General features: G+C 41.9%; 1 protein-coding gene across 4 annotated transcripts in view; it reads right to left on the bottom strand.

Annotated features, from left to right (window-relative positions):
- The window catches only part of PIK3CB (phosphatidylinositol-4,5-bisphosphate 3-kinase catalytic subunit beta), a 174,376-nt gene that overhangs the window by 109,971 nt on the left and 48,120 nt on the right, over positions 1–16,285 (bottom strand). For 3 of the 4 annotated variants that reach the window (XM_051818648.2, XM_051818646.2, XM_051818647.2), the window contains one exon: positions 1,346–1,532. In XM_051818648.2, coding sequence (XP_051674608.1) covers positions 1,346–1,516 — 171 coding nt within the window. In that variant the 5' untranslated portion in view covers positions 1,517–1,532. Of the gene's footprint in view, positions 1–1,345; positions 1,533–6,793; positions 6,812–16,285 lie in introns of those variants that run through there. The other variant, XM_070072746.1, reaches the window with a different exon arrangement.

Below are 16,285 nucleotides of genomic sequence, written 5' to 3'. Positions count from 1 at the left end.
GCATTCAGATCTGGCTGAAGAGCCCATGAGAGTATTTTAGGCATGGAAAGCCAAGACACCCTGGAAAAAAAAAAAAAAAAAAAAAAAGAAGAAGACCTAAATGAAAGATCTCTGCAAGTGAGATCCCAGTGGAAAGAACGGGGCCATCAAAGAAGGAGGTACCTTTCTCTGAAGGGAGGAGAGAACTTCCACTCTGACTATGACCCTGTGGGAATAAGATCGAAGTCTGTGAACTCAAAAGGCTTCCATAGCCTTGGCAACTCATAGCCTAGGGAGATTACTGATGCCATAAACAAGAGTGTCAAATTGTTAAGTCAACAACAGGAGTCACTGTGTACTTACTTCTCATGTGGGATCCGTCCTTAATGTTTTGTCCAATGTGAAGTAATGCTATAACTAGTACTGAAACAGTATTTTACATTTTGTGTTTCTATGTGGGTGCAAACTGATGAAATCTTTACTTAATATATACTAAATTGATCTTCTGCATATAAAGATAATTGAAAATGAATCTTGATGTGAATGGAATGGGAGAGGAAGCAGGAGATGGGAGGGGTGCGAGTGGGCGGGAAATTATGGAGGGGGAAAGCCATTGTAATCCATAAACTGTACTTTGGAAATTTATATTTACTAAATAAATGTTTAAAAAAAATGTTCTATACCAATGGAATACCTAAATCAATTCTGTTTTTGCTTCAGGAATAATGCAGTTTTAGAATTCCCATAGCTCCCTGATGAAGAAGGTTGGAAAAGAGTTAAGTGGTCTGTCCAAGTCAAGAGCTATAAAGAAGTTTGTCCCAAATACTTTTTCTTAAAATTGCCCTAACCCCTGATTTCCACATTGGGGTCAGTTGCGTGAAAACACTAAAAAGTTTAGAAAAACAATTGCACATACATATTGCTCTTCACCAGCAAACTCCATTCCCCAGGATCACCATGCAGAGGGGAGGTGATGGAGCAAAGCAAAAACAAACAAAAAAACAACCAAAAATCACAAGAAAAAAGTCTAACAAGCTCAAAGACAATAAGATTTTAAACTTTTAAACAAAACTTTGACAATTTAATAAACTGAATAAACATTCTAAGCAATGTAACATAAGCCAATTTTTCTTAATTCAGCTACCACATACAGATTCACATACACAGCAAAAGTGGTTGTGAAAATGAGCATGTTTGCTGTGTCTACAACAGACAAGGCACATATCAAAAATCTTTAAAAAGTAATAACCTAAAAAGTTAAACTTCGCATAAATTTACCACATGATTACCATATTAATAACATAATCCAGTGACAATCAAAGTGACATTGTAAATTAAATATATAGAAATTCTATGAACAACATACCTGCTTAATATAAGAAATGGTGGCTTCCCGAGGTACCTCCAACTGGATATAAATCCCAGTGGGCAAAAGGAAATCCACAGGTATGGAGCCATCAGATGCTATCTGTGAATCCACTGCCCAGATGTCAAGGATGTCTGCCATAGCAGGAGGCATTATGAAACTGAAGCACATTCATAACCATCGGGCCCTAGAAATCAGTGAGTAAAGTATAACAATCATCAGCCAATTTTTATACAAAATATATTAAAGCCCATCAGTCTACAATTAATCCTTGGATCTCAATGTAGTCAGTAATAGAAGGCCAATTACAGGCAGTATTTTTTTTTTTTTTTTTTTTTTATTTTTGACAGGCAGAGTGGACAGTGAGAGAGAGAGACAGAGAGAGAAAGGTCTTCCTTTGCCGTTGGTTCACCCTCCAATGGCCGCCGCTGCAGCCGGCGCACCGCGCTGATCCGATGGCAGGAGCCAGGATCCAGGTGCTTTTCCTGGTCTCCCATGGGGTGCAGGGCCCAAGCACCTGGGCCATCCTCCACTGCACTCCCTGGCCATAGCAGAGAGCTGGCCTGGAAGAGGGGCAACCGGGACAGAATCCGGCGCCCCGACCGGGACTAGAACCCGGTGTGCCGGCGCCGCACGGTGGAGGATTAGCCTATTGAGCCACGGCGCCGGCTACAGGCAGTATTTTAAAAAGCAAAATGGGGCATTCAGCACAACACTTAAGTGGCTACTTGGGTCTCCCACATCCCGTATCAGAATGCCTAGTTTGAATCCCAGTTACTCCACTTCCAATCCAGATTCCTGATAATGTGTACACTAGAAGGCAGCAGGTGATGGCTCAAGTTCTTGGGTCCCTACCACCCAGGTGGGAGACCCACATGGAGTTACAGGATCCTCGCTTCAACCTGGCCCAGCCCTGGCTGTCGCAGGCATTTGGGGGAGGATGTCCCGGGTCCTTGGGCCCTTGCACCCGTTGCAGCCAATTGGAGAGTGAACCAGCGGATGGAAGACCTTTCTCTGTCTTTCTCTCTCACTGTCTGTGACTCTGCCTCTTAAATAAATAAATAAATAAAATCTTTAAAACACACACACACAAATAAACAACATTTAAAAAAAAGATTTATTTACTTATTTGAAAGTCAGAGTTACACAGACAGAGGAGAAGCAGAGGGAGGGAGGGATGGAGGGAGGAAGGGAGAGGTCTTCCATCTGATGCTTCACTCCCCAGTTGGCTGCAACGGCCGGAGCTGTGCCTATCCGAAGCCAGGAGTCAGGAGCTTCTTCTGGGTCTCCCACATGGGTACAGGGGCCCAAGGACTTGGGCCATCTTCTACTGCTTTCCCAGGCCATAGTAGAGAGCTGGATTGCAAGTGGAGCAGCCGGGTCTTTAACCGGTGCCCATATGGGATGCTGGCGCTTCAGGCCAGGGCATCAACCCACTGCGCCACACCACCGGCCCCATCATAAACAACATTTTTAAAAACACAATAAATACTTCCATGGACTGAAACACATCAAATATATAAAAATAGGAGTTAATGATATAAAAAAAAAAAAAACACCTTTCAGTGGTACCACTGGAGACTAAAACATATACCCATTATTCTGAAATTCAAAGAATGGCAAAGTAAATGAAACACATACTGCTCTGCATTAACTGTATTTCAGAGTAACCAAATTAACCAAGGTTCTCTTTTAATTTTTAGCACAATTTTAGCAAAATGCAAAATGAATGGTAAATTAGAAAATTACTATTTTGCAAACTCTAACAATGTAATGAATCTATGCAACAATTAGTGGATGCTACAAATAACAATGAAGAAAAAAGACAGGCACTTCATATGAATTTATCTTGTTGCCTGTAACCTCTGATCAAGCTCAGCACCATTACAAACAGGACCACCAGACAATGTGTCTCTTCACAGAGTGCAGTAGGAAACAGTTATCACTCCTGTGGCTTGCCTTTAAGCAAAAGAAAACTGAACCTGAATCTAATCAAGTCTCTATAACAGATCCATCTATCTACTGATCAATCGATAAATCTATATAACTTTACATAAATAGAGGAACATTGCAAGGAAGCAACAAAATACAGAATGTGGGATCTTCAATGGAACAAATAATGATATGGGAGAGCTTAGGGGTGTTTGGAAGAACTGTTAAAGAGTAAAAGAACATTTAGGAGACATGGCCAAACCCAATATTAATATGAACAAATTAACTTTAAAAAAAATCCATAAAACAATCTAGGAAATTTATTTTTATTTTTATTTATTTATTTTATTGGTTTGAAAAGTAGATTGAGGAGCCAGCGATGTGGTGTAATGGGTAGATGCCGCCTGTGGTGCTGGCAACCCATATAGGCGCCGGTTCGAATTCCGGCTGCTCTACTTCCAATCCAGCTCTCTGCTGTGGCCTGGGAAGGCAGCAGATTACCCAAGTCCTTGAGCCCCTGTACCTGTGCAGGAGAACCAGCAGAAGCTCCTGATTCCGGGCTTCAGATCAGCGCAGCTCTGGCCATTGTGGCCAATTGGGGAGTGAGTCAGTGGATAGAAGACCTCTCCCCCTACCCCCGCCTCCCCTTCTCTCTCAGTGTAACTCTGACTTTCAAATAAATAAATAAATCTTTAAAAAAGAAAGGTAGGAGCCTGGTGCAGTGGCTCACTTGGTTAATCCTCCACCTGTGGCGCCGGAATCCCATATGGGCACCAGGTTCTAGTCCCAGTTGCTCCTCTTCCAATCCAGCTCTCTGCTGTAGCCCGGGAGGACAATGAAGGATGGCCTAAGTGCTTGGGCCCTGCACCCGCATGGGAGACCAGGAGGAAGCACCTGGCTCCTGGCTTCGGATCGGTGCAGCGCCTGCCGTGGCGGTCATTTGTGGGGTGAACCAACGGAAGGAAGACCTTTCTCTCTGTCTCTCTCTCTATCTGTAACTCTACCTGTCAAATAAATAAATTTAAAAAAAGTAGAAAGAAAGGTAGATTGACAGAGTAAAAGGCAGACAGAGGGAGATCTTCCATCTGCTGGTTCACTCTCCAAATGTCTTAACTGCCAGGGCTGGTCAGGCAGAAGCCAGGAACCAAGAACTCAATCTGGGTTTACCAGATGGTGGAATGGATGCAATTACCTGAGTTATCACTTACTGTCTCCTAGGGTATGCATTAGCAGTAAACTGGAATCAGAAGTGGAGTTGGGACTCGAACTTAGATACTCTGATATTGTATGAGGGGTGTCCCAAGTGGCATCCTAAAGGCTGTGCCAAATGTCTGCCCCTATCTGGGAAATTTAAAAATGGATTGACTGTAAACTCCTTGAGGGCTCAGACCAGGCTTTTTAAAGTACTGTCTATCACCAGAGTATATGGAGAGGGCCCCTATACTTAAGAACTCTAAATTACAAATTTCATAGCCACGAACAAAACAACACAAAGCCACCGAAGAGGCCACTAACAGTCACTAGACCTTAAACTTCTTTAGGTAAATTACTTCAGAATGGCCACTAGAAATTGTCTCATTCTTACATGTTACATCAAATTACAAAGACCATGCTTTGCTTATATTCAAATATCACCTTGCAAAGACAAACAGGGGAAATCAGCTCCTGAAGAAATCACAGCAAGTACTTCATCTTAATCAAGAGTTGCCAAAAAAAACTTACCGAAAAACTAAAAGTTACAGTTCAAAATCAAGACAAGTTTATGAAAAATCAGCCATATGCCACAGAATTACAATTATCATAAACTTATATATGCCCCCGGTGTCTTCAGCACAAATTTTTTGGCAAGACTCTCAAAACTGAAACTGAATCACCTTATAAATAACAGCAATCCAGGAGCAGGAAACCATAAACCCAAGAACTCTGAGACTTCACCCTTCTGTGACGGCTGGAAATGATCAGGCATCCTAAGGTGGGAGTGCAGAGCAGCAATCTTTCCAAAGAGACTGCCTGACTGCATCCACCACCACTCCCACTCTATAGCGTCAACTTCCCAGTACTTAAAACTCTGCTCTTGGGGGATACTAGAGAAAAAAGCACTACGGAAGATTTAAGCATTTTTTTGTGAAATGGTTACATATAAAATGAATTACAAGAATGAACCATGTTTGAGCCCCTAAGGTCCTTTCTCTCTAAACTGGTCATTCAACACTGTAACATATATAATCATTATTCCAGTCATGCTGTGCCACTAGTACTTTGTAGTATACCCTACATTCTAACACCTGCCTCCTATCTTAAATACATTATTGCATCTCCTTAGGATGTCCTCACCTCCTTATTTCCTGACCAACTATTAACTCTTCTAGATTACTGGAAACTCTCCCTGATAATCCTCTGTGTACCACAAGCATGATGATATTTCTATGTCAGAGCAGGAACATACTATACAAAAGCTCTTAGCTTACTGATTCATCTTCTTATCGGTAGCTCTGGTATATCAGGCACTAAATATTTACTTAGGGGTAAATGAAAAAAATTGAATGGAAAAATTCTCTAGACGGCCGGCGCCACGGCTCACTAGGCTAATCCTCCGCCTTGTGGCGCTGGCACACCGGGTTCTAGTCCCGGTCGGGGCGCCAGATTCTGTCCTGGTTGCCCCTCTTCCAGGCCAGCTCTCTGCTGTGGCCAGGGAAGTGCAGTGGAGGATGGCCCAAGTCCTTGGGCCCTGCACCCCATGGGAGACCAGGAGAAGCACCTGGCTCCTGCCATCGGATCAGCGCGGTGCGCCGGCCATGGCGGCCATTGGAGGGTGAACCAACGGCAAAGGAAGACCTTTCTCTCTGTCTCTCTCTCTCACTGTCCACTCTGCCTGTCAAAAAATTTAAAAAAATAAAATAAAAATTCTCTAGAATTTGGTGCAACAATTCCATTGGATTAGTTAAAATTTCTTTAAATCATGCTCGACAGGAAAAACTGAATTCTGTGACCTTCAAAGTAGTCTTTCAACTTCTAGTCTAAAAATAAAATAAGGCCACTATTGTGGCACAGTGGTGAAGTTGCTGCTTTCGACACTGGCATCCCAGGTTTGAGTCCTGGCTCCTCTGCTTCCATTCCATCCTCCAGCTAATGCACCTGGGAAGGGAACACAAGATGGCCCAAGTGCTTGGGGCCCAAGTGCTTGGGTACCCTGCAACCCATGTGAAAAATCAGAATGGAGTTCCTGGCTGCGGCCCAGGAACTGGTTGTTTCAGTCCAGCCCAGCCCTGATTGTTAGAGGTATTTAGGGAGTGAACCAGCACATGGAGGATTTTTCTCTGTATCTCTCTCTCTCTGTCAGTCTGCTTTGCAAATAAATAAAGGAATCGTTAAAAAAAAAAAATCTCAACCTATATTCTTCAGTAAATGTACCTGTTCTTATAAATAAATTTTTTAAAAGATTTTTATTTATTTATTTGAGAGGCAGAGTTACAGACAGAGGGATAAACAGAAAGATCTATCTACTGGTTCACTCACCAGATGGCCGCAACGGCTGGAGCTGAGTGATCCAAAGCCAGAAGCCAGGAGCTTATTCCAGGTCTCCCATGTGGATGCAGGGGCCCAAGCACTTGGGCTATCTTCCACTGCTCTCTCAGGCGATGGCAGAGAGCTGGAACAGGAGAGAAGTGGTCGGGACCAGAACTAGAGCCTACGTGGGATTCTGGTGCAGCAGGCAGAGTCTTAGCCCACTACACTACAGTGCCAGCCTGGTAAATGTACATTTTTATCAATGAATAAAATAGGAAAATATTAACAAATGTACATAATTCTAACTGCATCATCAGCTACTATAGATCAGGCTTTGCTGAATGCCAGTGTGTGCCAATCTATAAACTCCTGTCATGTGAGGAAGAACTTGAAATAGGGCTCATCTATAACTTAAGTGTGGCACCTTCACTGTACTGCAATCCCAGTAATGTTATAGGCATTTCCAAAAAAATGATACTACTTTCAACTAATGTGTGCTATAAAAAATGATATATTCTTAGGACACTGCATACTCTCTCAAATTTAGATAATATTCAGAACTCTCATGATGTCTTTATATTTTCAATATAAAGAAAAGTAATATATAAAGACTCATTTCAGGCTGGCGCCGCGGCTCACTTGGCTAATCCTCCGCCTGCGGTGCTGGCACTCTGGGTTCTAGTCCCAGTTGGGGCACCGGTTCTGTCCCGGTTGTTCCTCTTCCAGTCCAGCTCTCTGCTGTGGCCCGGGAAGGCAGCGGAGGATGGCCCAGGTCCTTGGGCCCTGCACCCGCATGGGAGACCAGGAGGAAGCACCTGGCTCCTGGCTTTGGATCAGCGCAGCGTGCCGGCCACTTGGGAGGTGAACCAACGGCAAAGGAAGACCTTTCTTTCTGTCTAACTCCGCATGTCAAAAAAAAAATAAATAAATAAAATAAATAAATAAAAGACTCATTTCAAAATAATATAATAAGCTTCATGTTTATATGTACTTTTCTATATCTTTGTGATATTTCACAATAAAATTACCTTAAAATCTAAATAAATGGCAAAATACACTGCAAAGGTTAAATATTTTTCTGGTGTTATCTTAAGGCTCATCTTAAAAGAAAGTTATATCTTTTAGCTTTATACTTGCCTACACTTATGAACAGAAAAACCTTTTCTTACTTTTTACAAAGGAGCACCGCCAATCTGCAAAATCAATTCCTCCAGCTATAATTTCAAAGAAAAAATCCTCACATTTTCAAAGTGTCAGCGCATTCAGAAATATACTAATAATTCAACAAGATATTAAAGAAGCATATAAAGCAGTACAGTGGGTTCTGTATCTGTGGATTCAACAAACTACACACTAAAAATAATTGAGACGGGAGTGGCATAGTAGATTAAGCTGCAGCCTATCATAGCGGTGTCTCAGTGTCCCGGCTGCTCCACTTGCGCAGCCAGTGGAAGAACAGTGGAAGACAGCCCAAGTGCTTGGGACCCTGCCACCCACATGGGAGACCCAGATGAAGCTCCCGATTCCTGGCTTTGGCCTAGCTCAGCCATGCTGGCCATCTGGGTACTGAACCAGCAGATGGAAAATCTCTCTGATTCTTCGTCTCTCTCTCTTTCTCTACAGAGTCTGATTTTCAAAATAAATAGATCTTTAAAAAAAAAAAAAGTAATTGAGAAGAAAAATTAAATCTGGGCCAGTACTTGAGTCATCACCTATTGTTTCCCAGGGTAAGCATTAACAGGAAGCTGGATTGGAAGCAGAGTGGGAACTCTGGCACTGGGTTATGGGACAGGGGCATTTAAAGTGATGTCTCAACCACTAAGTCAAAAGCCTCACCTAGAATATTTCCTTTAAAGGAAAAAGGAAAAGAAGTAAAGGAAGGGAGGGAGAGAGAAGGGGAGGGGAGGAAAGAATGCTAAATGCCTTGAGGAAATAAAATATCTGACTTCTGGTCCAAATGCATTGCTTTTTTCTTCTCTCTCTCTCTCTTGATAACTTAGTTAATCTTTCTGGATTTTATTTTTCTTATCTTTAAAATGAGAAGGGTCCGTAACTCCTAAGACCCATTCCAGTATGAAACTATGAATCATTTCTCCAGCTAGGCTCGTGGTGTAATGCTCCCTATAAAATAAGGGTAAGGGAAATAAGAACTAGCATATCTTTTTATTTTCCAACTTTATAGCAATGATTTTATTTTCTTCAAAACATCTTTACAAGGTAAGAATAAATTTTAGGTCTGACAGAGGGCTTGCTATTACAGTGGCAACACAGCATATTTTGTGATGTCCTCTTCAGTATCTACCTGGAAGGGCTATACAGGAAGTACTGAGTGCAATAAGTCATCCTGTGGTTTTAGTATGACCATCCCATCAATGTATTTTTTGACTAAAGGTCTACTGGCTTCTGCCTGGCCCGGTAACCATTGTGGCAATTTGGGGAGTGAATTAGTGGATGGAAGATACTTCTCTCTCTTTCTGTCTCTGTAACATTGTCTTTCAAATAAATTAATATACCTTTTTTTAAAAATAGCATTTATCTAGTATTTCTTCATTATAACATAATTAGCAAAAATGTGAATATTCATAAATGAACACCAGCACTGAGGAATACTACATTCCCTATCAAAAAATTTTTCCTTCAAACTACAAAGACAACAAATTAGGATTAACTAACTACTGAGCACTGTAGTACTTCATTTCTAAATGTGATTAGTTTTCTAAATCGTTATGATTCTACATGAAGGATTTAAACTGATGCACGGTTTTTTTGTTTGTTTGTTTTGTTTTTTTACAGGCAGAGTGGACAGTGTGAGAGAGAGACAGAGAGAAAGGTCTTCCTTTTCCGTTGGTTCACCCTCCAATGGCCGCTGTGGCCGGCGCACCGCGCTGATCTGAAGCCAGGAGCCAGGTGCCTCCTCCTGGTCTCCCATGCAGATGCAGGGCCCAAGGACCTGGGCCATCCTCCACTGCCTTCCCGGGCACAGCAGAGAGCTGGACTGGAAGAGGAACAATCGGGACAGAATCCAGCACCACGACTGGGACTAGAACCCGGGGTGCCGGTGCCACAGGTGGAGGATTAGCCTATTGAGCTGCGGCGCCAGCTTGATGCATAGTTTTTTCATAATATGCATTCTTCATGAACTTTTTAAAGACTCCCTCATATGCATGGATTTCAAAAAACTTTCATATCAAAATAAATTTCTTTTAATTCTATTCTCTATTAACTCTTTCAATCATCCTCATATCTTGAAAATAATTCCAAATTATTAAAAAACTGTCAAAATATTAAATACCTTATCAATTATATTGAAATAACATTTAAATGTTTCAAATGAAACATGGTACTCTAAGTTCAGAAAACACCTGCAAAGACACTGAACCTTGATTAACTTTATGTCTGCTAACCCAGTAATTTCCATTCTATAATATATCTATTTAAAAATTGAATATGGCTTCATATATAAGGTAAAATATACACATACAAAAAATTTCAAATAACCAGACTGTCCAAACATGATGTAGATGATCAGATAGATCTACTTAATGATATACACACTATACAGTCATTTAAACTGAAATTTTTCGTGTGTGAGATAATGTTTGTAAATGGCATGAGAAAAGTAAAATTGAAAATAGAAGTATAATTTAAAATATTTATAAGAGTGGTGTTGTGTCACAGCGAGTTAAGCCACCACTTGGATGTCCCCATTCCCTAGCACAGTGTGTGAGATCCAGTCACATCTTCACTTCTCACCCAGCTTTCTGCTAACGTGCCTAGGAGGCAGCAGATGATGGCCCAAGTGTTTGGGTTTCTGCTACCCATGTGGGAGACCCAAGTTCTGATCTTAAGCAGAGAAGCATGGATTCAAACCAGCACTTCAGTATGGGAAGCCACTGTCTCAAGTGGCAGCTTAACCTGCTGTACCACAATGAGGGCCCCGATTCATGGAATTTGTGTGTACTTGCAATGTAACTGTAGTCAGTGCAGTCAACAGTGATTGAAGTACAGGTGTAAACATTGGACTATGGTCTACTACAATAGTCTCTGATGTATTTACATAAGGAAATTCATAATATTTTTATCACAAATCATCTTGCTTTATAGGATAGTTCAAATTCATATTTTATTACACACAAAGGTAAATTATGTTATCTACAAATTTCATCTCAATATAAAAATATTTAAAAACATGCTACTAAACAGAGTTTTGGATCTAACAGGATTTACAAACACTGGTATGAACTACTTTAAGGTTATTTATATACACTGATAAACTTTCTAGAAAGGTGCTTTTAGAAATGTTCTAATTTGGGGCCGGCGCTGTGGCACAGTGGGTTAACACCCTGGGCTGAGGCGCCGGTATCCCATATGGACGCTGGTTCGAAACCCGGCTGCTCTACTTCCAATCCAGCTCTCTGCTGCGGCCTGGGAAAGCAGTGGAAGATGGCCCAAATTCTTGGGCCCCTGCACCAGCGTGGGAGACCCAGAAGAAGCTCCTGGCTCCTGGCTTCAGATCAGCTCAGCTCCAACGGATTGGGGAGTGAACCAGCGGATGGAAGACCTCTCTCTCTCTCTCTCTCTCTCTTTCTTCCTTCCTCCCTCCCTCCCTCCCTCCCTCTCCTCTCCCCTCTCTGTGTAACTCTGACTTGCAAATAAATAAATAAATCTTTTTTTAAAAAAAAAAAAGAAGAAGAAAGAAACTCTCTCTCACGCTGTCACACATTGCTGGTAAGAACTAAAAAAAAAAAAAAAGAAAGAAAGAAATGTTCTAATTTGTATTCCAATTACAGTATCCAATAACAAAACTGTATAGAGCTTTCTAATTTCAATCAATTATCTAAAGGCAAAAAATAACTGAGTTAATGCATATCACTCTAATTACTTAAAAAATCAGAAGTTTTTCATATTAACTAGAATCTGTGTTTCTTCTTAGGTAGAATTACTTAATTTACTTATTATTCATTCCCTGTTCTGCACTGTCAGTGTTTTTCATTTCTAATTTTGGTATGGTGTCTTTCTCTATTGAGGATTTTATGCAGCCCTTCCTATAGCTGTTTCCAAAATACTAATAGTTAAGGCTACCCACAGAGGACTGCGAGGTACCATGGTCTAAAAGTCCCAATTTGGTTCTACACTGAGATTCTTAAACATTTTTAATTTCAGATAACAGCTTAGGGCTCACCCTGAGCAGAAGAACCTCAGCAGCATCCAATGCATGAAGACAAGCTTAGAAGCACAGGGAATCTCAAAATGCATGGGGTACACCACACCATAGGGCGCTCTTCACTTCAACCTTTTTACTCAAGCTTTCCCTTGCTCCTTCCACTGATAATCACTGAATGAATAATACGGTTTAAAATAAATTATATAAATTTGCCTACTTAAAAGGCATGAGAGAATCCTAAATAACTCCCAACTTCCCAATGACTTAAAAAAAAAAAAAAAACTGTTACTATCAGAAGGGAGACATTATTGATATTATGTCATCAGACTAAAACACTTGATAAAAACGTTTTAATTCAGTACATTCCCAGGTCTAAAGAATGTTAATAACCTTCCCAAAACGTTTATTAAAAAGAAGTCAGGGACAAGAATTTGGCATAGCAGTTAAAACAGCACTTAGGACACTGCAGTGCCTGTGTTAGAGTTCTGATTCCACTCCTGATTCCAGTGTCCTCCTAATGCACACCCTGAGAAGCACCAATGGATACTCAAGTGGTGGAGTCCCTGCCATCCACATGAGAGTCCTAGGTTGAGTTCCTGGCTCCCAGTTTCAGCCTCTCAGCTACTGCACGCATTTTGCTACTGAATAAGCAGAAAGGAGATCTGTCTCACTCTATATCTCTGCCTTTCAAATTCATAAAACAGAAAGAAAGAGAGTCAAGGATGAACATTTGCCGTAGTGATTAAGATGCCACTTGAGACATCCATATGCCATAATGCCTGAATTTCAGTCCCAGACCTGCTCTTGATTCTAGCTTCCTACTCATGTGCATGTGACTGGGTCCCTGCCATCCACATGGGAGACCCAGACTGAGTTATTGACTGCTAGTTTTAATCTACCCCAGCACCAGCTATTGCAGGCATTAGGAGAATAAAGCAGTGGATGGGAGATCTCTCTTGGCCTGCCTGCCTGTCTTCTGCTACATCATTCAAATAAATAAGAAAAAAATTTAAAAAGTCATACCACTCTATTATTCCAAAATATACAGCTAGCCTCTTTAAGATACTCTAAGCGGACGGCTCTGAGGCATGGAAAGTAAAGCTGCTGCTTGCAGAGCTGGCATCCCATGTAGGCACTGGTTTAAGTTCCGTCTGCTCCAATTCCAATCCAGCTCCCTGCTAGTAAGCCTGGGAAAGCAGTAGAGGATGGCCCAAGTGCTTGGGTCCTTGCCACCCATGTGGGAGACCTGGATGGAGTTCTAGGCTTCTGGCTTCAGCCTGGCCCAGCACTGGCCATTGAGGCCACTTGGGGAGTGAACCAGTGGTTGGAAGATGTCTCTTTTTCTTTCTCCCCCCTCTCCCCTGTAACTCACCTTTCAATAAATTATCAATGAAATATTCCAACTGGATATATATTTCCAAGAAAAATTTCATCTTCACTGACTTTTCCCCCAACCCAGTCCACCCCTTCCTGAAGGCCAAGTGATTAGTTGGGGCATGCAAACTGTCGCTAATCGTTAAGCTTATTTCAATTACTGGTTGACAATAAGCAGATTTTAGGGTAAAAACAACTACTTCCTTAAATTGATACGGTTAACAGAACGAAGACTTTGTAGTTTTTGAAGACACAACTGAGAATTCTCTTACATAATCAAAGAGTACTTTTAAAACATTTAAAAATATCAAATAGGCAACCATACAGTTCAATGAATTATTATAAAGCAAACACCTGCTACAAAGCAAACTGCCTACCAGGTCAGGAAACAAAACAGTGCCCGAGTCTCAAAGACTCCTTGACATCCCTTACTGATAGCTACCTCCTCTCTCACCCTGACTTTTAGGGTACAACCCTCCTTTTTTGGCCTTTTAATAAACATTTTAGGTAACAGTAAAGAAATAAAGCAAATATCAAAATAATCCCAGCTTACAGGATATACTCTCGCACCTATCTTCCAGATCTATATTTAGACAAAAGTCCCATTGTGTATGTAGATCTGCTTCTGTTTCTCACTCCAAGGGATATGTGTTCAAAAGACTCACTGGAGTATGTGCTTTCGAACATCAACAAATATTCCTCCAAAAAGTGGTATCCAATCAAATTATGGTTCTTGTCTACAAGTGACATCATGACAATAAGGAATGACTGTTTGTGTAGCAAAGGATACCCACATGAAACCGCTGTGAGAGTGAGTCATGAGCCAAACTGTACAAGTGTGTGGTGGTGCTGGTGTGTAAGTAACCAACAGTCTTCACATCTAGGAACTGAATCAGTGCCAGAAAGCCATCTGGATGGCAAACAGTAACACGAGAAGAATTTTAAATAGCTTACAGCTGTAGAAAAAAGCATCCGAACCTTTAAGTTACTTCTGTCTACTGTCATTTTGAAAATGCTCTAATACATAAAAATTAAAAGAGCATCTTACAAAGGTTGGCAATTCTCCCAAGTCATTTCAGGTTTACTCCTCTGCATACTGATTGATGTTTGATCTGTGTATTTATTATTTGTGTATTTTAAACGCTTTCCTTGGAGACAAATTTTCTCCCAAGCTATCCAGCCCTGAATGACAAAATGGCTCCGTGTGTAGCTTTCATTTCTCCCTCACTACTGACAGTAAAGGGGAGATGGGTGGGGGGAAGTGGTGGGGAAAAATTGAAGAGGTATCTATCCTTGGTGTCAAGTCTTCGTTTATTGCCTATTCTCTCTAGAGGACACAGTAAGTTAAGAGAGGCAGGCTGACAGTGTCATCTGTTCTAAGCCTTAATCAAGAAGAAGTGGAAGGAACTGCAGAAGGACAAACAGGGAGAAATGATTGAACTTTTAAGTTACTAAATATTTACCAAGTGCTCATTCTGTATAAGAAGCCACATCAAAGACCTGTTGAGAGGTGGGAAATTACAAAAACAAAAAAAATGGAGTTTGCATCCAGCCTATAATCCCAGATACATAGGCTTTCTGAGACAAGTGGGAGGCACGTCTGTACTATTTCATTCAGATGGTGCTCCTTCAGAGACTGCTGGGGGCAATAAAACACAGGGAAACATCGAGAAGGCTTACATGACTGGTTGCAATGTTTTCCACCTCAACCTCCCAGAGCCTCAATCAAAGGAAATAAGGATGGAATACTGAGGGAGAGAAGTATGGAGTACCTGCTTGAACTTTAAGGGGGGTGGGATGGAAGCATCAGCAGTCAGGATGCCTCAGCTAAAAAGTAGAGGCAGCACCACAGTACCACTGTCATAAAACCAACTGTCTCATTACTTGTGCACAACAGAATGAGTACTGGGAGTTACACAGTTTGGAGTACAACTTATCCATGTCATTATGTCTAAGATCCCAGAAGATCTGAAATTTTCATGTTTATACTTCAAATTCAACTTCTGAATACTGTCCTGTATTTAACTGATAATGCTACATTAAATCTAATAAAACAGTTTGTTTGTTTTTTTTTTTTTTTTTCCTGACAGGCAGAGTGGACAGTGAGAGAGAGAGAGAGAGACAGAGAGAAAGGTCTTCCTTTTGCCGTTGGTTCACCCTCCAATGGCCGCCGCGGCCAGCGCGCTGCAGACGGCGCACCACGCTGATCCGATGGCAGGAGCCAGGTACTTATCCTGGTCTCCCATGGGGTGCAGGGCCCAAGCACTTGGGCCATCCTCCACTGCACTCCTGGGCCACAGCAGAGAGCTGGCCTGGAAGAGGGGCAAGGGACAGAATCTGGAGCCCCGACCAGGACTAGCACCCGGTGTGCCGGGGCCGCAAGGCAGAGGATTAGCCTAGTGAGCCACGTGCTGGCAAAACATAGTTTCAAAACCTCAAATAAAGCATTCCTTAAAAGTGGCATAATTTCTGTCTCTCCTCTTAATTATTATTTTTGTTTTTGGTTATTTTTAAATTTATGTCTGGGCCGGCGCCACAGCTCACTAGGCTAATCCTCCACCTAGCGGTGCCAGCACACCGGGTTCTAGTCCCGGTCGGGGCGCCGGATTCTTTCCCAGTTGCTCCTCTTCCAGGCCAGCTCTCTGCTGTGGCAAGGGAGTGCAGTGGAGGATGGCCCAAGTACTTGGGCCCTGCACCCCATGGGAGACCAGAAGCACCTGGCTCCTGCCTTCGGATCAGCACGGTGCACCGGCTGCGGTGCACCGGCTGCAGCGCGCCAGCCGTGGTGGCCATTGGAGGGTGAACCAATGGCAAAGGAAGACCTTTCTCCCTGTCTCTCTCTCTCACTATCCACTCTGCTTGTCAAAAAATAAAAATAAAAAAATTAAAAATTAAATTTATGTCTGATGTTGATAGACAGAATGCAAGAGCGTCCATATGCTGGTTTACTTCTCAAATGCCCA

This window comes from Oryctolagus cuniculus, chromosome 4 (genome assembly GCF_964237555.1).
Source record: "Oryctolagus cuniculus chromosome 4, mOryCun1.1, whole genome shotgun sequence".
NCBI lineage: Eukaryota > Metazoa > Chordata > Mammalia > Lagomorpha > Leporidae > Oryctolagus > Oryctolagus cuniculus.
Note: the sequence above shows the minus strand (reverse complement) of the source record. Positions and strands in the feature narration are given on the sequence as shown.